This window comes from Seriola lalandi, unplaced genomic scaffold (assembly GCF_002814215.2).
Source record: "Seriola lalandi dorsalis isolate HSWRI2012SDOR001 ecotype SW California unplaced genomic scaffold, Sedor1 jcf7180002054443, whole genome shotgun sequence".
Taxonomy (NCBI): domain Eukaryota; kingdom Metazoa; phylum Chordata; class Actinopteri; order Carangiformes; family Carangidae; genus Seriola; species Seriola lalandi.
The window spans coordinates 1,108,671-1,134,427 of record NW_019524996.1 but is presented as its reverse complement, the minus strand read 5'-3'; the positions used below and the strand labels follow the sequence as shown (position 1 = coordinate 1,134,427).

At 43.3% G+C, this 25,757-nt stretch overlaps 1 protein-coding gene across 1 annotated transcript in view; it reads left to right on the top strand.

The window, feature by feature from the left end:
• Positions 1–19,670, top strand: part of mrc2 (mannose receptor, C-type 2) — a 27,059-nt gene extending 7,389 nt beyond the window's left edge. Inside the window, exons 3-29 of the mRNA XM_023410957.2 lie at positions 736–909; positions 1,088–1,252; positions 2,673–2,786; positions 3,066–3,209; positions 3,293–3,484; positions 4,321–4,475; positions 4,643–4,747; positions 8,067–8,182; positions 8,325–8,473; positions 9,915–10,132; positions 10,531–10,673; positions 11,244–11,343; positions 11,458–11,587; positions 11,782–11,814; positions 11,922–12,088; positions 12,416–12,584; positions 12,673–12,815; positions 13,013–13,121; positions 13,434–13,600; positions 13,690–13,798; positions 13,907–14,145; positions 14,738–14,900; positions 15,100–15,249; positions 15,506–15,619; positions 16,478–16,657; positions 16,906–16,929; positions 17,053–19,670. Of these exons, the coding sequence (XP_023266725.1) occupies positions 736–909; positions 1,088–1,252; positions 2,673–2,786; positions 3,066–3,209; positions 3,293–3,484; positions 4,321–4,475; positions 4,643–4,747; positions 8,067–8,182; positions 8,325–8,473; positions 9,915–10,132; positions 10,531–10,673; positions 11,244–11,343; positions 11,458–11,587; positions 11,782–11,814; positions 11,922–12,088; positions 12,416–12,584; positions 12,673–12,815; positions 13,013–13,121; positions 13,434–13,600; positions 13,690–13,798; positions 13,907–14,145; positions 14,738–14,900; positions 15,100–15,249; positions 15,506–15,619; positions 16,478–16,657; positions 16,906–16,929; positions 17,053–17,273 (3,893 nt within the window). The 3' untranslated portion in view covers positions 17,274–19,670. The remainder of the gene's footprint in view (positions 1–735; positions 910–1,087; positions 1,253–2,672; positions 2,787–3,065; positions 3,210–3,292; positions 3,485–4,320; positions 4,476–4,642; positions 4,748–8,066; positions 8,183–8,324; positions 8,474–9,914; positions 10,133–10,530; positions 10,674–11,243; positions 11,344–11,457; positions 11,588–11,781; positions 11,815–11,921; positions 12,089–12,415; positions 12,585–12,672; positions 12,816–13,012; positions 13,122–13,433; positions 13,601–13,689; positions 13,799–13,906; positions 14,146–14,737; positions 14,901–15,099; positions 15,250–15,505; positions 15,620–16,477; positions 16,658–16,905; positions 16,930–17,052) is intronic.
• Positions 19,671–25,757: the final 6,087 nt, after the last annotated feature.

The following is a 25,757-nucleotide window of genomic DNA, read 5'->3' as shown; positions in this document are numbered from 1 at the left end:
GCTGGAGAGGAGAATACCTCTGACATTAGTCAGCCGGCGAAGCAGCTCCACTGAAGCCAGACAGCAGTGGAGTGGAGAAGAGGGAAGTCAGGGAGGGAGCTTCAGAAATCTTTTCCTCACTCGTTTAACATGTCTGCCCTACTTTCCATTGGCCTAACTTGTTTTGGTAACACTACAGATCCAGCCTCTCCCTCTCTCCCTCTCTCTCCCTCTCTCTCTCTCTTTCTCTCTCTCTCTCTCTCACTGTTGCCCTTTTCTTCACACCATACTAGACTGGTGGAAAGTAGAGACTCCTGTAGAACGGCAACCTCAGGGCATTTTGTCAAACTGCAGAAATCAGATACAGATTATTAGTTAAACTGGCTTAAAAACTGCTTTTTATCACTTCAACATCTTTGCTTTGGAGAATAAACATTTCAGTTTTTCTCTAAGTCCATAGCTGTTGATTCTGTTTTCACGTAAAGTTCACCATAAAAGTTACGTAGTTTTCCTAATAACAGCTGTTTTTATTTGTTTACTCTTCCCTCTGCTGACCACTATTGGACTTTGTTGTTTTGACTGGAACATCATCCTCTATTTCCACCCTCTGTTTGATTACACAAGTTTCTGAGAAAACAGATAAGGTATTTGAGTTCAGCGCAGTGTGCAGCCTTGACTTTAGACAACACACGCCAGGCACAGCTCTGCTGCCGCATGCGGGGGTTTAAAGGCTCCCCTCTCTTTGCTCTTTGCCAGAGATCTATACGATCCAGGGGAACTCTCACGGCCGCTCCTGCTACCTGCCCTTCCTGTATGACGGCCAGTGGTTCCACAGCTGCACCAGCATCGGGCGTGAGGATGGTCACCTCTGGTGCGCCACCACCTTCGACTATGGCAAGGACGAGCGATGGGGGTTTTGCCCGGTCAAGAGTGAGTCATCACTTTGCAAGTTCAGCACGGTGTTGTTTAAACCACTCAGCTCACTGGAAACGTTGCCAGAAACTCAGTCAGCCTCCCCACAGTTTCCTCCCACTTAACTCTTGTTGCCTCCTGCGTTCTCCTCTGGCCTAACTGGCCCCTTATCTTTCTCTCTTCCCCTCACTGTCAGGCGGCGGCTGCGAGACATTCTGGGATACTGATCCGCTGACAGACAGCTGTTACCAGTTTAACTTCCAGGCTACGCTGTCATGGAGCGAGGCTCGGATCAGTTGCCAGCAGCAGGGGGCAGACCTGCTGAGCATCACCAAGCTACATGAGCAGACCTACATCAATGGTAAAGTCAATGTACTTTTACGTGAAGAGATGTCCACTCCTGCTGAAGCTACTTAAATGCATTTTTTTTTCTGTTGTGATAAAGTCTTCATATAATCATTTACACTGGTTGTTATTACCTATTAACTGGTCCTCGACATAACACTTAATCACTGTATATAGACACAGTTTATCTGAACACAATACATCAGTAAATAAAGCCTCAGAAACATGCAGCAAGCCCAAATCAATCAATAATGAGCAAACAGTTAAACTACTGCTTTACACACTGCTGTTCAAAGGTAGAAAAAAAATAGGGTTTTTCTTTATTTTGAGATTTTCACCATTAACTGTAAATAAAGATGGACGTAGCCTCCGGGCATCACTCTGAAGAGCGGTTTTGAAGCTCAGAGTGGGCTGCTCCACGGACGCCATTTTGGCAATGCCTGACTCCGCCCCTAACTCCCGACTAATCCAACAATCGGGAAAGAGGTGGGGCCGGTGTGGAGCTGAGACTTCGGTGCATGCCAGTTTGTGGCAATCATACGCTCACCCACCTGTCACTCAAAGCGACACACCCTCAATTATACATAACTTTTGGTCTCTATAGCTAATTTCCTCCTTCATCACAACTGTACGAGGAGGATGGATTTTTAACTCACCTGTTTATATTTTTATGAAGGTTTAAACTGTTGTATGTACCCGGCTGTAAACATGTTTATTTCTGCTGTGAAGTTGGACATTTTAACAGAGTCTATGAGGATTGACTCGTGTTTGGAGCCAGACTCAAGTGGCCATTCCAGGAACTGCAGTTTTTTGTTACTTCAGTGTCGGCTTGATTTCTCAGCCCTGGAAAGTGCTGCTTGATTTTGCTTTTTTCCTGCGGTGCAATATGACATTCAAAAAAACTCAAAAGCAGGAGGTTGTTGCTTGATTTTCACACTCGTCTCATAGGTTCAAATTCAGCCTCAGCTCTCATGTCAGAAACAGTGACTGTAGTAAACTCCACAATAACACCTTTAAAAAGGAGGCTATGTTACCATGTCTGTCACAGTCTTTGTTTCTTAGCTTACCTATGACGAATAAAAAGAAAAAAGAAAAATCAATAGCACTGAAATGTGCTGTGCAGCATAATGCCTTACTGGCAAACACAGACTGTTTGGTTTGCTCATTCACTCTCCCAACAGGAATAATTGATTTTCTGGGGTGTTGTGCCCCCGCTGCCAATATCAGGCCACGCTTAGGCAATTCATACACAACTATTCTGCCATTTACCCAGCCGCATGTTGACAGTTCAAATCATGGCTGACCGGAGAGGCTGTGAGGTGTAAGTGGAGGCACAGTATTGAGTGTTTCCTTGTGTTGTACACAGAGAAAGCCGACTGACTTTGCTCATGTCATGTTTTATAGCATCTGAGGAAGGTGTTGTGCTGCTGTTGCAGGTTTACTGACTGGCTACAGTGCTTCTTTGTGGATCGGCCTCAATGACCTGGACATCAACGGAGGCTGGCAGTGGGCCGACTCCTCGCCTCTTAAATATCTCAACTGGGAGCAAGGTTAGCCTTTAAAACCAAATCAACCTTCCCCCCCTTTCTTTTATAAACTTGAAGCATGATATTTTTTTTATTTCCCACAGAAGGCTGAATGAGCACGCTTTCTTCATTTTTAGCAACGCTCTGCTCGGAGTTCAAACACACACTTGGCAGCCGTCCAGTGCAGCCACAGTCTTTTACTGTTGACCACCAGAATATTTGAGGGGTTAAGTGCCTCAAACAAGGGCATCTTGACATTAGTGATGTTCTGTAGAGGTTTACATTTCTTACTGTCATCCTCAGACCAGCCAAACCACGCTGAGGAGGAGAACTGCGCCGTGATCAGGACTGAGTCATCGGGTCGTTGGCAGAACCGCGATTGTTCTGTTGCTCTGCCATATGTCTGTAAGAAGAGGCCCAATGCCACTCTGGACCCCTTCACTACAGGTCAGTGTACAGGCCATAGTCCATCAAAGGGAAGTACAGCAGCTACAGTCGTGCCACACGGTTTTGTCTTTTTGCTCCCACAGACTCGTGGGCAGATGATGAGAAGTATGAGTGTGATGTGGGCTGGCAGGCCTTCCAGGCTGGTTGCTACAAGCTGACTTCAGAGAAGACTGATTGGGATACAGCTCAGAAAACCTGTCAGAAGATGGAGGCCAACCTGATCAGCATCCACACCCTGCCTGAGCTGGAGTTCATCCTGCGCAACTTGAAGAGAGGTGATTTATTCTTTTTTTTTTTTTTTCATAGTTCTGTAACTTTCCCTCTGAATTGCACTGCTGTCAGGAGCCAGAAATGAAACGAAAACCCTCACAAATCATATTCATCATTCACTTTGTCTTTGTTTAATCATTGTTCCTGACACATCAAACTCGTATTTCAACCTTAAACTGGCCTTCTGTTAACCTGCTTTCTTTTCCTGTGCCTCTGGGGTTCCCACTCATCGTTGAATCAAAGGAATAAATGAATGTACATTTTCACAGATATACTCTCGACGGGGATTTTGATGTTTTTCTGTATAAATGTAGAGGAAAAAAGAAAACATCACGCTCAACCAAGAACAAAAAGAAAGAACAGGAGTGCATGTAACTGATTTTGAAGTGCAGCAGGTTCACAAAAAGTTCACACACTCAAATCTACCACAGCGCTCTTTAAATTCTCTTGTTCAGTTTGTACATGAAGCTCAGTGGAACAAACACACCAATATTTCAGCTGTGCAATATCCAAAAAATGGAACTAAAAAAGTTTCCTGATAGATTTGGATATGTTTACTGATAAATATTAACTGTATTAAGTGATGGTTTCCAGCTGTTTTCCTACATTACATTATTTGCCCATATCTTCACAACAAGCTCAGCTGTCATGGAAACCAGACTTGTCCTGAGCTGAAAAACAGCACATGAAGTGAGGAAACTAATTTTTAGGTCATGGATCCAGCTCCAGCTTAATTATTGAACCTGATGGAAAATGTGAGAATTTTATATGAAGGTCATAGTTGGATACTGTTTCTTTCTTGTCCTCCTAACCCGACTGTCCAATCTGTGTCCTCTGTCAGACATCGACCAACTATGGATAGGGCTCCATGACACTGACATGCAAATGGACTTCCAGTGGACCGACCACACACCCGTCATCTTCACCTACTGGCACCCCTTTGAACCCAATAACTTCCGCAACACCCAAGAAGATTGTGTCTCCATCTGGGGATCTGTGAGTGATCCCCCCCCCCGCACCCTCGAGCTGACCCCCGAAGCCCCCAGGGCCTCGTTCACCTCACAGTAAAGGACTCTCACTGTCAACGATTCTCCTCCATTTGTATATATTTAACAGCTGTGCTCTCTCTCTCTGTCTGTTTGTGCCTTGCTTTACATGTGCAGGAGGGCCGCTGGGACGACAGCCCTTGCAATATGACCCTGCCCTCCATCTGCAAGAAACCAGGAACAAAGAGTGACGGGAAGCCACAGCACCAAGACTGCAAACAAGTATTACTCCTTTTCTCTCGTTGCATTCGGTGCCTCACTTTTCCCTTGACCTTTTTTTACGCCATAAAGACTCATATTCAAATCTCCTGCTGCATTTCAGTGCTCTTACTGCGGCTGATGGTCTGTAGTGTTACAGGAAGCATAATTATTATTCTAAATATTTCAGCCATTCCTTCATCTTTGTCCCCCTTTTCCCAGAGCTCCCCTTCATCGCTCACCCAGCTCTGGACATACACACACACACACACACACACACACACACACACACACACACACACTCTCTCTCTTTTGGCTTAACACATAGTTTTCCAAGGCCAAAACAAGGTAAACACAACACACATTATGTTTTCTAATCTTCATTCAGCAAGTGTACACAGTCCAAACAGCATTAATATGCGATGTCACGCCCGATGCTCATACCCACATGTGGAATTGAATCACATCTGGAAGGTCCATCCACAGCTCTTTGATTTCACACTTCATAATTCTCTCCCAATGAAACCACACAGCCTCTCATACCTGACCTGTCCCTACCTGACCATTGCTGAAAATATACAGTGTGTGAGACACAGGGGATTATCATAGTGTGTGTCTGTATGCCTCTGTGCCCTTCAGCGCCGCTATATTTTTGCGTGTGCGTTGATTTACGATGCAAATGATCTGAAAGTGGAGGGTCTCGCTGGTTCTCAGCTGTTACATTCAACAAACGTCTCTGTATGGACGGACCATTTGTTTGGTGTAATGAATCTCAGCCCGTCTCCGTGGGAGGTGGGAGGAGGGAGGAGGCATTATGGGTGGTAATGTGTCAGGGGTCATTTGGCCTGGCACACGCTGCAGGGCCCCCGTGGCAGTGCGGCTTTGTTTCGAGCAGATGATCTCACTCTCACGCAACATGTGAAACAACAGCGTCAGAGAGCCCGCTGACCGTTTCAGCAACGTTACACCACACGAATCCCCCGAACCATTTACCCCATCCGGCGCTGAGCTCATCTCTCAAAAAAACCTAATGGATTGCTCATTACTGTAATGTTGCCATTTTACTCACTCACTGGAGCAGCAACTCCTCACACCCTCTACTTTCTTTGCTTTCTCTTTCCAAAGATAGTGATCGGTTGCTTCATGTGTGATTAAACAGCGGGATGAGAAAGCATTGATTGCTAATGTCAGTGGCAGCCTCGGGTGTAAGCAGCTGCTGAGGCCCCTCAGCCACAAGGGGGGTGTGGGCTGAAATAATTGAAAATGTGAACTCTCTGGGATCCTGTCTTCATTTTTGTGATTATTTAACTGTTTGAAGATAGAGATACGCCAGATGTTCAGATGTTTTTTGGATTGGAAATTACAAATTTTGGAGGCACTTTCTAGAGGAAAGACGAGGCTGATTTGCTAATACAAGAAAAGAAGCTTCAATTGTGGGAATATTTCCACTATGAAAACTCAGTATATCCATTTAACCTTTATTTACTCCGGTGAATCCCACTGAGATAGAAATCTCATTTCCAAGAGAGACCTGAATGTACATAAAAAACCAAAACAATTCATGAACAGACAGTCCAAAAAGACTTTACAACACACTTTAAATAACAAACAATGAAATTACAAAATTGTAATAAAAATAATACACAAGGAAAATTTAAAACATATAAGATGCCAAGATTATAAAACACAGTCTCAGCAGACAGTCTCATCAGCTGAAACAACTGCATGCTGTTTTGGGAAGGTTTATGATGTTGTTCCTAAAAAGTGGATAGCTTATAAAACTATCCATTTCTGCTCTGTAGCTTTTTCCATGTGTCTGGGGCATTGGCTCCAAATACAGTCTTCCCAAATTCAGACTTTACCTTGGGTACAAGGAGCATTAGCCGTTCATGTGACCGAGTTTGGCGCGTACCAACTGATCTGACCAAGAGAGACGTAAAATACGATGGCAGTAGACTTGTTTTCAGATGATTCTGACAAACGCAAATTGAGGGTATGTGGTTGAATAGTCATACTGGTGAAATCAGGTGTGGCATTTGATAACATTACCACACACAAGGAGAAATACTTCTATTATTGTCACGTTAGGGTAATAAGCTGTCAGTCAGCAGATGCTTCATGTTTTGACTGTAAGACAGAAAATAAAGACGAATGTTAAGGAGATGTGAGTTTCAACGGATCAAGCCTCTCCTACATGTTTAATTGCTTTGGTTTCCGTCGTCGATGCCAAACGTGGTTGCGCAAAAAGCCAGAGGTTGAGCTCATTCACACAGAGCTGTATACAAACTGTCTCGCACTTGTCATTTTTTGCGCAATACCTCGCCCCTCGTGACCCTGTGTGATTTGGCTGCTCTCTGCGTCTGTACACATCCGCAACTACGCTACATGAGCTGGCAGCAGGGACTGAAGCCAAGGAAAAGTTACTTCTGCATGCATAGATTCTTTTTTTATTCTGCCCTCTGGGATAAAGTCGGACTTCTTTCTGTTTTGACTGATAGATTGTTTTCTGAGATACCTCTGCGAGGGAGTTTCAGGTCTTGTTTGTCTGTGCTAGTTAGTAGAATTTGTTTAAAAGTGCTTCATAGATGCGACTGAAATTTAGTGGATGTTTAAGGGCAGAGGAATAAAGTGATTACTGTTTGAAGTGGAACGAATAATGCCTCCGCCTGAAAAAAAGTTCTATGTTATTTGATGCTCTATTTTCCCTGAACTGTTCCAGTTTGTTGTTGGCCTAAGCGAGCGGTGTTACTGAAACATTTTCACAGTTTAACCCAGGAGTCATGAGTCTGACTCACTGCAGATTTTGCGCCGTCCCTCCAAACACAAAACATTATCTGACAATCTGCATGAGCATGTTCTCATGTGTATTTTGATGCACATACGGATCCGGATTTCAAATGATTGAATTTGAAAATTTAAAGAGTTGCTCAGCCTCGGTAGAAATTTCCACTCTTTCATAGGTTTCTTTTTTAGGGTTTTTTTCATCTCTTTTTTCTCTTCTCCTTTCTTGTGTGCTCTTCTCCTTTCTTCTGTTCCCTTCTTTTCTCCTTGTCTTCTCTTCTCCTCTCCTTTCTTCTTTTCTCTTCTCCTTTCTTGTCTTCTCTTCTCTTTTCTTTTCTTGTCTGCTCTTCTCCTTTCTTCTCTTCTCTTCTTTTCTCCTTTCTTCTCTTCTCCTTTCTTCTTTTCTCTTCTCCTTTCTTGTCTTCTCTTCTCTTCTCCTTTCTTCTCCTCTCTTCTCCTTTCTTGTCTTCTCTTCTCCTTTCTTCTCTTCTCTTCTCCTTTCTTCTCTTCTCTTCTCTTCTCTTCTCCCCCTCCCCTCCCCTCTCTCCTTCTCTCCTCTCAGGGTTGGAAATGGCACAGTCCAGCTTGTTACTGGGTGGGAGAAGATCTGCTCACCTTTGATGAGGCCAAGAAATCCTGTGAGGACCATGGAGCCGCCCTTGTTACCATTACAAATAGGTAATGCGCAGCAACAAACACATACCTTCACACACACACACACACACACACATTCACAACTGTTCCCTTGCAGCAATTCAAAGACATGACAGCGTGTTCGGTCACTGCTACCGCTCCTATAAGCCCCTTTAAACCTTCACAGGTTCGAGCAGGCCTTCGCCAACAGCCTGTTGTTCGATCGCTCTGGAGATTCCTTCTGGATCGGCCTCCGCGAGCAGAACAACCCCGGCTCTTTCCAGTGGCTCAGCGGCGATGAAGTGTCTTACACCAACTGGAATCGAGACCAGCCAAGTAGGTCATGACACGTCATGCTGAAATGAGTTAGTGAATGAACGAAAGTAACTTATTGGTAGAAAAAAAAAAAAATAGATTGTCATGTTTGTGGTTTGTCAGTTTTAATGGATGTAAATTATTGAGTGAAAGAGAAATCAGATTTAATACCACCTGGAGCTCAAACTGCATAAGTACATAAGGTTTTTATTTTGGTCTACCTGATTCTGCTCTACTCTTTTATATCTATTACAGCGTTTTTATTGTGTTTTATTTATTGGTTGTTACAGTATCTTCCCTCCATTGTGTATCCATGTCTTTGTCCTTGTTGCCATGATGAGTTCACTTCCCTGAGGGGATTATTAAAGTTTCATCTAATCTATAGCTGGAGATTTTCAATTGCCCAAATCATGAGTTGTATTCTGAACCAGAGCCAGTTTTGGATTTAATCCGAAAAGAAGAAGCTGGATTGTTCCCAGATGTTTCTTTTCTTTTTTTTTTTTTTTTTTTGCATAAACACAGATTCAGAGCATCATCCTGAATGTCCTGATTTGACTCAATGGCAGCTTTGACTGGCTGACAATCTGACTATGTAAGAAAATTATCAGCAGCAGTCAAAACCAGACAACAGACTTATGTTCTGATTTTTTAGTTAATGAATCAAAATTAGACCTGTTGAGGAGATGGTTACTGGAAGTGTCATAGTTTTGTCTTCCAACAAACTGTCACGGCAGCAGCACAGGAATGAAGCAGCAAACAGGAGGATTTTCCTTTTTGAAATGTAGGCTATTGTGGATTTTGGATTCACAGTAGCCATAATTTCTAAACCAGACCTTCAGACATATTCAAAACCCAGTTGTGGGGGCGAGTCCTGTGGCTCGATAGATCCAAAGATATGGACTGCCTGACCTCTGTACGGATTATAGCTCTAGTATCTTACTTTAGTTGGGTTGGCTGGTTAAACACTGACATTTTTTAACTTTTTCTGAAGGTTTTTGTCATATGACATTATTTCGAGTATTGACACTTGTTAGTACTCATACTCATAATCCCCCAAAATGCACCTGAGGCTGAGTTGAAGTAGAAAGACTCACTATAGCCTACTGTCTTGGGGATGAACCTGTGACAGTAACATAAAGTTTCAGGGGGAAGAAGAAAAAAGGACAAAAGAATCTAAAGGTCTTACATGCAGCATTTTATAAATCTCATCTGTAAATCTTTTATATAGTGAAATAAAATGAGTCCATCACACCAGCCTCCACTGGAGTACACACACACATTTTTTGAAACTATGACACATAAGGCAGTTTCGAGGAATAGAGCCCGGGCAGTCATTTCTCTTCCTCCACATCATCATCATCATCTATTTCCACACATTTCATCAGTGCAGCCTCTCTCTCTCTCTCTCTCTCTCTCTCCCTCTCTCTCCGCTCACCTACGTTTCACCCTGTATCTATTTCAGTCAACGTCCACGGCGGCTGTGTTTCCATGGTGACAGGCTTCGCAACAGGTCTGTGGGAGGTGAGGGAGTGTGCGTCATCGAAGGCGAAATTCATTTGCCGACAGAACCAGGACACGTCTCTGAGCCCCGAGCCCCCCGTCCCTCAGCCCACCCCGAGTCTCAGCGGCTCCTGTCCCACTGGCTGGAAGAGCAACATTAACCTACGCTACTGCTACAAGGTTCATCCCAGAAACATCTCACACCATCAGCACTCTGCTGGAAGTGTCTTTTTAACTTCAGTCACACTTTACTTTGCTGTCCTGTGCCTTCTTATGTCAACTTCTCATGACTTAAGTGTCCTGTTTTCAGCCTTGCTGCGATACATTTTTAAAGATAATCAGTGGGTATTTTCATGTTTTATTTGGCTTAAGCAGAAGGAGAATTTTCTGACCAAGCATTTAGTGCCATCTTTTAGTTCTGGATAGCTTTCAGGAATGGTAATTCCTAAAAAAAAAAGTAGGAATGCTAATTTTTTATTACTAATGGTAAGAACAGCAGTAATAGTAATGCTAGGACTGCTTGCTTTACACCATTTGTAATTAGACTATAATTACATGTCAGCACTACCTGTGTGCAGGTGTTTCATTTCCCCCAGCTGGAGCAGAAGCTGAGCTGGCTGCAGGCTCACCTGTTCTGCCAGAGACATGGAGCCAACCTGCTGAGCATCAGTGGCCCTGACGAGGAGCACTTTATTCTGCAGATCCTCCATGAGGCCTTCGGGTAGGTGTGCACCTCTGACCAGCTGATATGTGGTGATGATGATGGTTATGGTTGTAGTTATGGTGATGATGATGCTGATGATGATGGTTATGGTTGTAGTTATGGTGATGATGATGATGATGATGATGATGATGGTTATGGTTGTAGTTATGGTGATGATGATGATGGTTATGGTTGTAGTTATGGTGATGATAATGATGATGAAGATGATGGTTATGGTGATGATGATGATGATGATGATGATGATGATGATGAAGATGATGATGACGATGATGATGGTGGTTATGGTTATGGTTGTAGTTATGGTGATGATGATGATGATGATGATGGTTGTAGTTATGGTGATGGTGATGATGATGGTTATGGTTATAGTTATGGTGATGATGATGATGATGATGATGATGGTTGTAGTTATGGTGATGATGATGGTTATGGTTGTAGTTATGGTGATGATGATGATGATGATAGTGATGATGGTGATATTGACGGTGATGGTGATAATGATGATGATGATGATGATGATGATGATGATGATGATGATGATGATGGTGATGATGATGTGTTCCACAGGGAATCTGAGGACCATGAGCAGCACTGGTTTTGGATTGGACTGAACCGCAGGAACCCGATGGACAATGGTGGCAGCTGGAAGTGGAGTGACGGACTGGCTGTGAGTAATGAAAATGATACCTGGTCCAAAAGTTATAACTTAACTGTGTACCAGCTGATTCTGAATTTCAAAAATGCTTGAAACAGAATCTGTTCATCTCTGTTTGTGTCTCAGTTCACGTACCAGAACTTTGGCCGCTACTACTACAACATTCGGCAGTGTGCTGCAGCAGACTTGGGCACTATGACCTGGCTGGCCATGCACTGCGAGTCTGAGTTAGACTGGATCTGCAAGATCCCCAGAGGTACAACTGCACTGGACCTTTTCTTTGGGCTGTGTTAAAAGGTTCTGTGGGTTGGATTGGTACATTAGTCCTGGACATACTTAAATTCTACATCTGTTTTTGATTTTCTAATTTGTGCTTTTTCCACCTATATCTCATGTTTGGGGCATTTATATGTCATTAATACACCTTTACCCTGTTTATGTGTTTTTTAGGTAGTGTTGAGAAGGAACCAGAAGTCTCTGAAGGTCGGTGTTATTTTCTTAGCTTTCAGCTTTACCTCTCAACACACTGAAATTATCTCCTGAGTGTATATATTAAAACCTTCCTTTTACGTCTCACCATGGTTGGTCAGGAACCAGTTCACCAGAGTGGATTGCCTTCCAGGAGGCTGAGTATAAATTTTTTGACCACCGCACCACTTGGGACCAGGCCCAGAGGATTTGCTCGTGGTTTGAGTCTTCGCTGGCTTCCGTCCACTCAGCTGAGGAAGAGGCTTTCCTGGCCAACACTTTACGCAAGGCACTGAACACTTTATCAAAATGATTTAATCCAAAAATGCAATTGATTACGATGGTCTTAACAAGCAGCCCAGCTTTATCTGGGGAAAGCCATGAAGTATACTCAACAAGCACAAACTTGTATGTGAAAGTCAGCACTAATTGTGGCGTCTGTGTTCTGCATAGCAACCAAGCTGTGTAACTCCAGTCTAGGATTGTATTACTGTGTATTTACAGTGACACTTTGGTACAAATATGCAGTATTACTTTTCTATAGAGAAGCCTTGTATGTTTAAAGGACTCTGTAGTCATGACAGGCTTTTTCGTTCCGTTACCCTCCCACGTTCAGATGGAGAAAGTGGAAGGTGACAACTGGTGGCTGGGGCTTCATACCTACGATAACGACGGCCGTTTCCGCTGGTCTGACCACTCTGTGCTCAATTACGTGTCCTGGGCTCTTGGGAGGCCCCACCCACTCAGCCGTGATCGCAAATGTGTCCAGATGTCCGCCAGCAAAGGTAAAAAGAGGCGGAATAAGACAGCTGCAAGAGACTAAATCAAATGCATTGCACTTACGTGAGCTTGGTGTTTTTTACTTCCAAACAGCGGACTGGGCTGATCAAAAATGCCACTCTGACCTGCCCTACATCTGCAAGAGAGTGAATGTCACAGGGACCATTCCTCCAACACCATCATCCCCCCACCCACCTGCAGGCTGTCCGGACGGATGGGCTTCCTATCAGCATAAGGTAGAGCTACAACGCACCAGGATTTTTATAGTGTATTTAACATGTAAGTTTTTATAAGTGCATCAAATAAATAAACAGTTCCAGACAGGCAGTGACTGAACTGAACTGTAAGTACCTAAGGTTTTATTTCATGCAACCTTTGCTGTCTTAACTCAACCTGATCAAACCTAACCTGTGCCGTGCTGCTGTTTCTGCAGTGTTTCAGGGTGTTTGATCAGTCATACCGGGTCACATGGTCTGCATCCAAGTTGAAATGTGAGACACAGGGAGGTGTACTGGCAGTGGTGTCCAATCATCTGGAGCAAGGTAATTACACCAGATTACAGCTGGCATACAGTCACAAGTAGAGGGAGGGTGGAGGGTGGATGGTTGAGGGTTGACCTAATTTAAGTTTGTGAAGTTACTTTTCCACTTGAATGTAGATTGCTTTTTTTTTTTTTTTTTTTTAGGTCTAATTATATTTAGAAGGTAAATTTGTTTTATCTGTCCCTGTCAGCAGCATCAGATGGAAGTAGTGTGTTATACTACATTGTATTTTCATAGGGATTGATTGCCTATTGATATTGATATGTCTCTCAACCCACATGCCTGTCATGCAATGGATTCTCCTCCTCACAGCCTTTGTCACCACCCTGCTCAACAATGCCAGTGTTGACCTTTGGGTGGGTTTGACCTCAGACTCTAAAGGTCATTTCCAGTGGGCCAAGACTAGCCTACTCAGTTACACCAATTGGGCCCCTGGAGAGCCACTCGACAACAGCGGACCACACCACAACAAGACCCGGGTATTCACAACACCCACCAATCGCCACTCATGTCATGGTGTTGTCCTCGATCTTCTTCCTGTTCTGATGATGTCACTGTCGCCTCTCAGGGAAACTGTGTGGTGATGATTCATGGGAACCCACAGAAGAATACCGGCATGTGGGCTTCCCGTGCCTGTGAGATGGAAAGCAATGGCTTCATTTGTCAAAGGCATCAAGGTGCGACATTCAATTACAACCACAACAATGTGTGCTTTAAAAGTGGAGATCTCTTGCACCACAAACAGTAGTGTGTTGACTTAGATTAAATATTTGTTGTGTTGTCAGACCAAGGTCTCCCCCCAGCACCCACCCTGATTCCTGCCTCCCTGTCAAAGCCTCTGGATCTTGGTGGAGTGACGTACCGGGTGGTGGAGAAGCGCCTGGACTGGACTGGCGCTCTGCACCTGTGCGAATCTTTGAATGGGACTCTAGCCACAGTGAAGGATCCTTACCAGCAGGCTTACCTCACGCTGCTGATCAACAGCCTGCACCGGCCAGCCTGGGTTGCTCTCTACAACTACGGAGTGAGCCTATTAACTTACAGAATAGCTTTTTTTAAAGGTCCCATACTGAAGATGTCCATGTCTTTTTGTGATTATAAAGCAGGTCTAGGTTTGATATTAATACTGTGAAAGTATCAAGGCCCTCAGTCCTCAGAGAAATGTATTCAGAAACTAAGCCCTTAAAACGAGCTGTCAGGACTTCTGTAACTTTGTGATGTCATAACAAAGCAGTCACGGCTCTCACACATGCTCGAAGCCCCGCCCACCTGGACCCACCATCCAACCTTGCAGGATTTGGTTTCTCAGAGTGTTTACTTGAAATCTGCTATATTTTTGTTAGATCGTTCAGAAACCAGTCAGACCACCGAGCTGTTGTTACTAGAGCTCCCGAGAGAAGCCTGAGAGAGAAGATGTGAAACTACACTCATGGTTTTTGGTTCTTAAAACAACAAATATGTTTTTTATGGATCATCACCTCAAGTAAAACACAGGGAAAGTGTAAAATATAGGACCTTTAATTCATCACTAGAATCACAACAGTGACAATACAACAGTGTTTTCCAGGCTACATCAGGCAGTGATGTGCAACTTATTATTTTTATTATGTTTTCAGGGACGGAGCTTCACCTGGCTAGGAGAAGAGGAAGTGTCATATTCGAACTGGAAAGATGGGGAGCCCAATCAGATGGCTGGATGCGGTCACATGACTACTACTGGGCAGTGGACTATGACGCCCTGTGATGCTAAACTGGAGGCTGCTATCTGTCAGATTAGTGGTATGTGTGTGCAGTATAATAGCGATATACAGCATGTTTGTATGTTCACCAGACGGTTATTCACATGCAGAATGCTGTGGTGTGTACAAACATCTTGTAAAAACCTAAACTTTCATTAATATTCCGTCATTAATTTTCCCTGTTTCATCTTGGAGTTATATTAAAATGAGTTAATCCCTGTTGTTGTTCTCCCTGCCAGATGAGCCTGTGGTTCACCAGTGGAGCTACCCTGGCATCTGCCCCCACTCTCTGGGAGAGTGGTCGTGGGTGCCTTTCAGAAACCACTGTTACACCTTCAACCTGCAAAGTCTTAAACTGCAGCAGGATGCACGCATGTCCTGTAAAAAAGGTACACACACCTACACTGGTCAGACTGTGCTGATACTCCTGCTGTGCTGCAGGTTTGTACAGCTCATGACACTGAATTGAAAACCAATTGAAACACTTCTGACCTTCTCGACTGCAAACACAATTGACCAAATGCATCAATATGTCTAAATTTAGAAGTGTTTCATTGAGCCTGCTGCACCATTGCTGAATCTCGCTACATGATCAATCCTGTTTTGTTCCATCTCTGTCTGTTTCTCTCTTTTTCTCTCCTCTAGTGGGAGCAGAACTTCTCTCTATCCTGGATGAGACTGAGAACGGATTTGTGTGGGAGCACATCCAGAGCTATGCAGAACAGGCACATGGAGCTTGGCTGGGCATCAGTGTGAAAGGTCCAGCCTCTCTCTCACATGCACGCATGCACGCACACACACACACACACACACACACACACACACACACACACACACACACACACACACATGCATACACACACACACACGCACACACACACACACACAGTCCTTCCCATCTCTCTCCACAGCAGCAGACTTACTAACCTTGAACTTTTAAAAAGTTAAATCCAAACTTATTAATTTGATGCCAGTTTTAGTAAAATTATCTTGCTCTGCTCGCAGATAATTTTCCATGTTTCCAATCATGAAAGAATTAATTAAGGAGAGGAAACCTGAGCTAGATAGTTTCTCTCATGTCAAATAAATGGTGCAGTATCTTGGAAAAATGTATTTAAACAGCATTATTATCACACTGTTACGTAATTTGAGTGAAATGCCCTGAAACATACCTGGTTAACATTAGCGTTTATCTGTAGATCCTTAACACAATCTAATTCAGAAACTAATTAAGAGTAAGTAAAGTGTATTAAACAAGCTAGATAGTTAGCTACTGCTACTGTCTAGTGTCTGCTCTATGCATGTTGACTGAGATTTGAGAACATGTGTGTTCAACTAACGTCAAGGTTAAGAAATGGTATGGTCCACTTCAGAGGTGTCGGAAATTGTATGAGAAGATTCTTTCAGGCATGAATATGGGAAATATATTGTAATATTAACAATTCCGGGTCAGAAAAATATATCAACGTTTCAACCCCTCAAACTGTTGTTTTTACCTCTTTTGCCGGGGTCTGAGTCTGAATCAAGGGGGCTCAGACCTACCCAATCCCACCTAATTCAAACCCTGCTAGAGACTGTTTACTTCTCTGACTGTGTGTGCTTGTTTTCCCGCTGCAGGTAGAGGTCTAGTGTGGAGTGAGGAAACAGAGATGTCATACACCAACTGGGAAGCGCACGACCTCGCCTTCTCTGTTCTGTCTCCTAATTCCTGCTTCTGGATCCAGAGCAACAGCGGCCTGTGGAAGCCGGGCTCCTGCAGAAACCGCACACACGGAGTCATCTGCAAACAGCCACGCAGTAAGCACACACAAGTCATTTGAATTGAGTCTTTTGAGTCTGTTGAGTTTGAGTGCAAACTATTCAGCAATGAAACTAGAGAAAATTTAATTGTTTTCAAGGTTTCATGTATGCTGACAATGTTCATTGAGGATAATGATCCATGTTGGCTTATAGAGAAGTGAAAAACCTTGAATGGATTGTAATGTTTAGGGAAGTGGAAGTACAATTAAAAGCGATTAATTCACTCTCCCTTCTTCTGTTTGCAGGTGCTGAAACCTCAGCTGTAACATGTAAGTGTGAATATCAGCTGCCATGTTAATGTGTGCACTTGAAACGTATCATGTATGTTTACCACAAAAGTGAATCAGCTGCATGTATGCTAATCAAGATTTCTATCTTCTGTCTACAACTAGCGGATGGCGACCATCTACCAACCCTGATTGTCGTCATAGTGACGGGCCTGGTGCTGGTGGTGCTGATCGTCGGTGTGATCTACTTGTACCGTCGGCGAACTGTCGGGTCACGGGGGTCCTACGAAGGAGCCCGCTACAGCCGCACCAACTCCAGCCTTACCGAGCAAACCGAGAAGAACATCCTGGTGTCCGACATGGAGCTGAACGAGCAGCCAGAGTAGCAGAGCTGCATCTGGACAGACGCGCTGACCATCCCAAGACTGGACCCGACCTGACACCGGAGAGGCTGATTTCAGTGTGCTGGCTCAGAAACACATTGTGGCATTTATGTTTTGTTTTTTTTGTAGCTGTGTCTTTTGAAACCAAAAAAAAAAAAGATTTTTAAAGTGCTGAAGGGCTGTGTAGAGCGCAGCAGATATTTAGTTCTTAAATTGAATCCCCCGCTTTTTCAAACCTCTTTTGCCAAGACTTAACAGTTGTACAAATTTCTCTCCAGACAAATCGGATCATTCCATATGTACAGCATTTCCCTGAAAGCATCCATGAAGGCCATAGATGGATCTACTGGGAGTTTAGTTTTATCGCAGCTGGAAAAGTTCAGCATAAAATCGGTTTCATGAAATGACTCCTCATTGTCTTCCCTGGTGCCAAAGTAAATTTTTGCTTGGTGTATATTTCCTTCATTGTTCCCATTTTGATTGAGAGACTTATAAAGCAAAAAAAAAAAAAACTGACAATCACAGCCACAGATCAACTTTTAACTAAAACCATTTGTTTCTGTCCTCTACATACACAGTCAGTCTTCTTCAGGACCAAATTCATTTTTTCAGTTTTGTGATTTTCTTTGCCATGACAGTATTAATCCGACCGTGAGGTGTGTTTTTTTATTGTTTTTATTGCTGCGTTCACGTCCTTCCCATTGATTTTTGTCATTATCTGTGCAGCTGCAGAAAACTGTTACTGATGATGCATGTGTGCTTTTTGTGAGCCTGCCTCTCTCCTCCTCTCTGATCTGACACGTCAGCACCAGCTGTCGGACGAGCGGAGGGGGGGGGAGAAGTCCAAATGTGAAATGTGTGGAAGGTGACAGGGACCAGTGACCTCAAACCGTCTGAGGGCAGTACACTAAAACTGTGCACATAAGTAGAACCTAGTGTTGAAAGCTGGTCTTTAAATAGACTCCATTGTCTTTTTGGTACAGCAGGACTTGAGGTTTGTCATCCAATGAGCTTGTATGGCTCTGTGTACATTCTGGCACTTTCTACTATTATCTTGGTCTAAATCAATCTTAGTCATGTGCTTGCCTTTGCATTTAGTCATTATCCTTAAGATGCCGGCGCTGCTCTGTGATTCCTAACTTTTGTTTCTTTTGGCTCCTCATGCCACCATCTGGAGCTGATTCAGCATTTTTTAAGGACAGTCATTTTCTTTGTATGCGCCGTGAAAAAAGGGTTTGCAATTTGATATTTGTCTGATTCATCATTTTTATGGACCACAATTAACTTCCCTGTAAGTTTTATCACCAGGGTATTTTTCTCTCATCTTGTCTTTTTTTTAATGATGCAGGTTTCATTATGTGTTTTAACTGGTAAAGGACATTTGGAAACTTTCCTACTTTTATGGGATAATTGCCAACACTTGAACCTCTCATTGCCCCACTAAGGAAAACATCCCTCATGTGAATGACAGTGTTGTATATATGAGAGCCAAAAAATGTTTTAAAACTGAATTCACTTTTTCGTAGGAGAAAACCTGCCGTTTTTTTTTTTTTTTGTAAGATTTCACATTTGTGCATAATAATGACCAGATTTTTCATTGCCTCCTCTAACGTTTTTCTTTTTCCTTCAGCTCTTGCCTCTGAGTGCATTTCTGTCCTGCTCAGAGAGGAATGCTTTGGAGCCGTTTCAGTCTGAGGCTTTTGGTGTTTCACTGAGCTGCTGTGAAAAAAAACCTTTTTTTTTTTTTTTTTTTTGCTCCCTGAGTTGGACTAAGATAGAGGGGGAAGGTAGGAGGAGAGGGAGTAAATAGGAGAGAGAGTGTGTGTGTGTGTGTGTGTGTGTGTGTGTGTGTGTGCGTGTGTGCGCGTGCGTGCGTGTGCGCAGTCTCCAGCTGTGGAATGTTGAGTCGGCAAGAAGAGCTCAGTGGCATGTCTGGAACCAATCAGAGGAGGTGGGCTCAGGGACATGAAGGGTCAGAATGAAGTTTGGGGGTAAAAAAAAAAAAAAAAGAAAGAAAAAGAAAAACCATATGAAGGAGAAAAGGGGGAAAAAAATGAGGAGTGTAAGGAGGAGTCGGGGACGTAGGAAGAAAGGAAAAGCAGTGAAGGAGGAGTGCAGAGGGTGCGGTTTGTCCTGGGCTTACCCCGGCCTCTGCTGGTGGTTCACTGTACAGGTCTGCCTCGAGATGTGAAGCAGAGGCAGTAGAGATGTGAACATGTTGAGGTGGTAATGTGAAGGTGTGTTCCCTAGTGAGATCATGTCTGTGCTGCAGGCTGGCTCATGTCCCTGTGAAGATTACCTGAAGCACCTGTTCAACTTTTCTTTTTTTTTTCTTTTTTTTTTTTTTTTTAAGTTTTTGTGTCATTTTTATATGAAATGAATAAAGTCTATGTTCTCAAAGCTTCTGTTTTTATATTTATTTATGGATTATTACTGAGAATACTGTTTGTAACTTAGTGGTAGGTTTTCCCTGTTTGTTTTCTAAGGTGCTGAGCTGGGAAATGAATGAAGGTGTTGGAATTGATGTGTAAAATGTGGACTGTGATGTTGATGTTTTTCCACAAGAGGGCACACCTCGCCTGCTTTGTCAGATGTCTCCTCCTGCTCATGTTGACGTGTATGGATTCACTTGCCAGGGTTCAGGTGTGTGTGTTTTCTACTGCACCAAGTCTCTACAGAGGTACGCAACCAGCCTATAACAGTTTAATGTTGAGATCTGACATTGCAGATAGACTCTCTACGACATCTTTTTGATTGAAATTCTCCTCCCAGTTTCTTTGTGATTGCAACTGTGTCTGCAGCTCAGCTGTTCAATGCCAATCATGTGTGATTTTTGCCCGATATGATGCTCCTGCTGGCAGTTACTAGGTTCAATTTATTTGAAAGTTTGCGCATCGACGGATAAATTAGTGCGTCTGGTTAGGTAACCTCATCAAAATCATTTTGTCTTTTTCAAACAGAGACCTGAAAACAAAGAATGATATTTACAGACCTTACATACAACCATATAACTTCCTGCAGTTAAAAAAACATAAAGTCTGATAACCAACAAATACAAAATACACATTTAAATGCACAGTTAGGGACCAAGCAGTCAAAGGACAAGTGAGCACAGGTTTACTTACACCCAAAAACACGTCACAAATACAGATGAATGAAAATAAGAAATTTGGTAAATAACAGGGCTTTTAAAAGAGGTCAACCAAACAGAAATCTACTCAAAAAGCATTAAAAAATACTTCTAACAGGACAAAACTCAACTAATTGGCTTAACAATATTAGACAGGAGGGACATTTATAAACTGGCTGATCAGCTCATTAGGAACAAAATGGGGAAAATAACACAGATAATAACTAAAACTCACTAGAAAGAAACAACATCACCCCCATGATGATACAGCCCTTGGTCTGGTCCATTTCTTGGGCCTCTGTATTTAAACTGGCTCCACCCTCTTTTGGCCAAACCAGGAAGGAGGGTTGACGCAGCAGACAGGTAACTCAAACACAAAGAGAAATGAATTCATTCAACTTATCCACACTGACAATGAGAGAACGATGTGAACCAAATGTGCGCGCCTCATTTAGAATAATAACAAAACAGTACGGTGTCAAAATGTGACAATAAACAAAATCCTAAACCAAACAACCAAACTGTGATCGTGTGACTGCAAAGAAAACTAACACAGACTGTGGTAATGATGCAAGTGAGCACGTGGAGAACCATAAACCTGTCTCTGGATTTGTATGTTGAGTGTGGAGAGTGCAGAGTGTTACCATATTTCTATTTCAATTGTGTGGCAATGCAGGAATGCAAGTTGTCACATGTTCCCAATCACAGCTCCTTGCAATACAATGTCATGCCAGTTACAGTATAGACGCAGTGGCCGAGCAATAAATGCTACTTTTGTGAATTTTATGACATGTTGAGGTGGTCGATGTTATTTCATTGTGTAAGCTCCCATTAATTGTCCCATTTATCCTTCATTTAGTGCCTTATGAAAGAGTTACGGGCTCCGCTGCTTCTCATCACATCTCCAATGAGCTGAGAGTCACCATAACACCTCTTGACCTGTGCTGGGATCTCAGAGCGTTGATCCAGGTCCAGACGCACCACCCCCTCCGTCCCCCAGCTGGACAACGCTGGAACAGGTAGGCCAACACGAGTGGATGTTTTAAACCCTCAACACCTGGTGTAATGGAAGCTTGCGGCCTCTTCCTTCCAGAGACCTCCACCTCTGCAGCATCACATCTGAGCCAGTAAATTGCTTGTTATTCAAATCAAACTGGCTCTGTGTAATCCGTCTCACTTAGGATGGGTGTCAAAACGCCAACTGCATGCCGCAGGCACTCAGTTTAAAGCATCCAGGGGTTTTTCCCACCAGTTGTGTATAAGTTTCACAGCCGCCTTCGCCTGTCGTTTTTAATGTGTCTCGAGCGTAAGGGAACTATCCTCAAGGAGTTCTTGCTCGCTCTTTACGCGTCACAATTTCTGTCTGCTGAATTTCAGACGCAGCTCTCGTATGAGCCTTATTTGCATGCCACAGCTGCAACCTGTTGTCTAAATACTCCGTCGTATTTATCATTGCACCTCTGCGTTTTAGTACTTTGTTGTCCTCAGCGAGGTTCTTCAATATTTCAGGCATGTTTCAAAGTATCACAATGACTGAGAAAAAACATTTAATTGAAAGGTTTCCCTGGCAACAGCTGAAGGAAATTTAAAGTGTTATATACAGTTTGATACTATGTGTGTGTATGAATATAAATGTGTGAGCTACCTTTTTGCCCATCTCCATCATTTCTCGTAATGAGAAGATCTGACCTATCAACCTTTGCAGCCACAGCTTTTCATTTTAATGACGTTGGCTTATAAGCATTCTTTACCAGCCACAGTTTCACTGCTTTTGGGGGGGGGGGGTTTGCCCCCTTTCTCATTTGATGATGCGGTAATGCCTCATTGAGAGGTCACGCGGGTAATATAAAGGTGTGAATGTGAGATGAGAAAGGTCGAAGCATGAGGAGGATTTCATGGCGGCCTGCGGGCTTCTGCTTGCTCATGTGCAGCATCCATAGCTAAGGAAGCAGCCATCTTGCCTGAGGTGTCTTGAATGCACCTGTCTGGGGTTTTGGAGTTTAAAGACAGACAGCGACGACTGAGGTCTCTGCTCTGGGAGTAACAGAACAATATCACCGCTTCGTTCCCTCTCTCCTCCTCTGTGGTACTTGACTAAAACCCATCAGGATTAATTAACCAACAGAAAGAGGAGAGACAGAACAATGAAACTCTTCAAATATCTCAGCTCATGCCTAATCAATGTCCACTTAATTTGAAGGTTTGATGTTCAGATCCTTTTCTTGTGCTGTTCACAAAATGCTGTTTATTTCCCTTCCTCCCACTCCAAGTTCTCTTCCTATCTGACAGTGTTGGCACTGCAGGTTGAGGGAGGGGAACCAGAGAGAAAGCGGTGATAAGTGAAATTAAAAACCCATTCACTCTCCTCAGTCATCCATTTGGAGGCTGGCCAAAGGAGAAGCAGCTGTTGGGCTGGCAGAGAGAGAGAGAGAGAGAGAGAGAGAGAGAGAGAGAGAATATCATGCACTTTTCCCTTTGAAAAGAAGCTGCCTAATAAAAACTCTCTGCACTCAGAACTAGTGGCTTATATAATCAATTGCTTTTAATGTCTCTCATCCAAAATGGCACCTTTAAGACCGAACATGCCGTTTACCAGCAAACAGCTCATCCTGATAACCACACGGCACTTTCATTACAAAATAATATGCACTGATTAAGATGAAGGGAGCAACAGAATTCATTTTAATTACTGCAATGCAGTTGGACATAGATGTAACCTTTACCTCAGCAGGTGCTGTTTGGTTTGGTGTCGTGTCTGGTGTTTGAGTGTCGGTCACAGGGAGGAAACTCTGACCTAAAGTTTAGTCTTATTTATTCTTTCTTTAAAAAGAAGAAACAAGTCAGGTCTGCGTTTCCCTTGCTTTTTACTCTGAAATGGTATTACAGGTTGGTGACATGAAATTCTTCTATCACATCGTATGTTTTTATTTCTCGGTATTGACACACAGTAATATATCATGGTGTAGTTTTTGTGGAAACTCATTTGAGAAACAATCTCGAGGTAACAATGTTTTTGGCTAATTCAGAGAACCGACCACCTGAAACATTAAGGCAATTCGTCAGATTGATGAAGTCGAGTGGTTTAAACCCGGTGTTGCTGTTAGTCAGTCCTGCTCAGCAGCATAATACAGTCAGACATTTAAAGGGATAGCTTCCTCTGTATAAATGGTATTGACAAATTCCTATCAACTCATAGGATATATCCTCATGTCGCCCAGCTCTTCCTAATCGGTGAATAGATTTTTTTCATTGACTGTTAGTAAAGATGGACCTAGCCTCTGTCACGTCACTGAAGAGCGGATTTGAATCTCAGAGTGAGCCGCCTTAACAAAATGTAAACAGTTATCATGAAGGGGGAAAACAGTCTTTTGTACCAGGCTGTAAACATTACAAACATTACATTATTCCTGCCATAAACATAGACATTTTAACATGGGAGTGACTTTTGGAAACAGCCTCAAGTGGCCTTTCAATTTTATTTTTTTATTTATTTATTTATTTTCCCTGCGGTGCAATATGACATTCAAAAAAACTCAAAAGCAACATGTCCATCTTGGGACAAAGTCATGGTTCTTTGCTATGAATAGCTTTCAATGTAACTGCCTCCTATCAAACAAATAGACCCTCAAATTGCAGTGAAGGTTTGGGTTTTATTTGATCAAGTTTCGACTTAACTATCTGCACAGCTGGATAAGAGTTGTGGGGGTGTATGAGTGATTTGGGTGAACCAAAGCTCTGATCTATCTGAGCACTGAGAGTCCACTACAGGAGGAGAAATCCTAATATTATACTTTTAAGTGGTCACAGCGTACTTGCGCTGCTCCTGCTTCATTTTCTATGAAGGCACCACAGAGATGATAGCGTCCCCGTCCTCTGTCATCTGCAGAGGTGAGAGCTCTTGGCTGAGATTGCTTCTGGTGTGTCATCATCCAGTATGACGGCTCTCTGTCCACCTGTTGTCCCTGCTAGATGCTTGTCATTGCCAAACTCCTCTCAACTGTGAGTGTGGAGTCAATGTAATAATCTCCTTGGCCAGTGTGTCGCCCGATAAACACTTTGCAGGCGCACTGACACACCCAGAGATGATGCACTTTGCTCCCAGCTGAGAAGGTCCCATCTGGAATCAGCCATTGATTTTTAGTCAGAGTTTTTTTTTTTATGGCCGTGAAAACAACCCCTGCGTGCCAGCGCCTTTAGAGTGGGGATCAAATTCCCTAATCTTTATCCAAATCAAAGGCTGTACACTTCAAAGTGACTGAATCAGCAGAGATTCACACAGAGCACCAACACCAGAGCAGGAGGAAGAAAAAAAAAAAAAAGAAGCTTCGCTCTCACTTTGCTGTCCAAACTCATTTTAACTCCAGTCTTTCTTCTCCCTCCTCGTCTTTCCAGTGAGTTTGCAGCAGCATTGTGCTTCATTGTGTGTGTGTGTGTGTGTGTGTGTGTGTGTGTGTGTGTGTGTGTGTGTGTGTGTGTGTGTGTGTGCTGTGATGGACAGTCATAAGAGAGAAAACTTGGAGGGCCAGGAGGATGGATGGTGTGCAGAGGCAGGTTGGTGGTGGAGGGGAGGGGGGATGTGGAGGAGCGGAGCCTGGGTGTGGTGTGGTTATCTCCTCTGTGCAGATGAGAACATGTCTTTGCCTGCGGGATGCTGCTCTTTCTCAGGCCAAGGACAGCATCCATGTGGTGAAAGGGATTATGGGCATGCCGTTCCCAGTCTCTGCCTTTAGGGAAGCTGGGATCTGCACTTGGTTGTCTTGTTTGTTGGCCATTTTCTGCGTATGTAATTAGCATCCTTAATGGCCCTAATTAGGGCCTGCATAGTTTGCGTTAATTTCAAAAGCAAACCCTTTACGTACAGATGATGAATAGATACAGGAACTGAGATTTAGCTGAGAGAAAATGTCTCACTCCCCATAGACAGGATAGCAACCCTCATTTCATATCAAACATTTTAAGATTATTGATTTTTCTTTCTTTATTTCCATTTCCTGACTCTGAGACACAATTTGCTGAACTGTTTCTGGGGTTTGGCTTCAACAGGAGAGCTCTTGTGTTGGCTAAAGTCACAGAGAGAAGTAAAGTGAAAAAGCAGTGACAGGATCACTTCACAAGGTGCCCACTCCTCCACCTGCCTCATGATAATTCCTTACTGTAAACAACAAAAGGTACTATTATCATCCCTAACCAGGGACAGGATTAGACACGTCCTCATTTGCATGGATTTCCACCCCAAAATAATAATAAGGAGGTACAAATAAGGAAGAAATAGAGACAAAAGGTGAAGTTAATTTATGGAAAGCTTGGCTGCTCCAATGCTCACTGCTTTGATGCTTAATCCGTTATTAACCCCACCA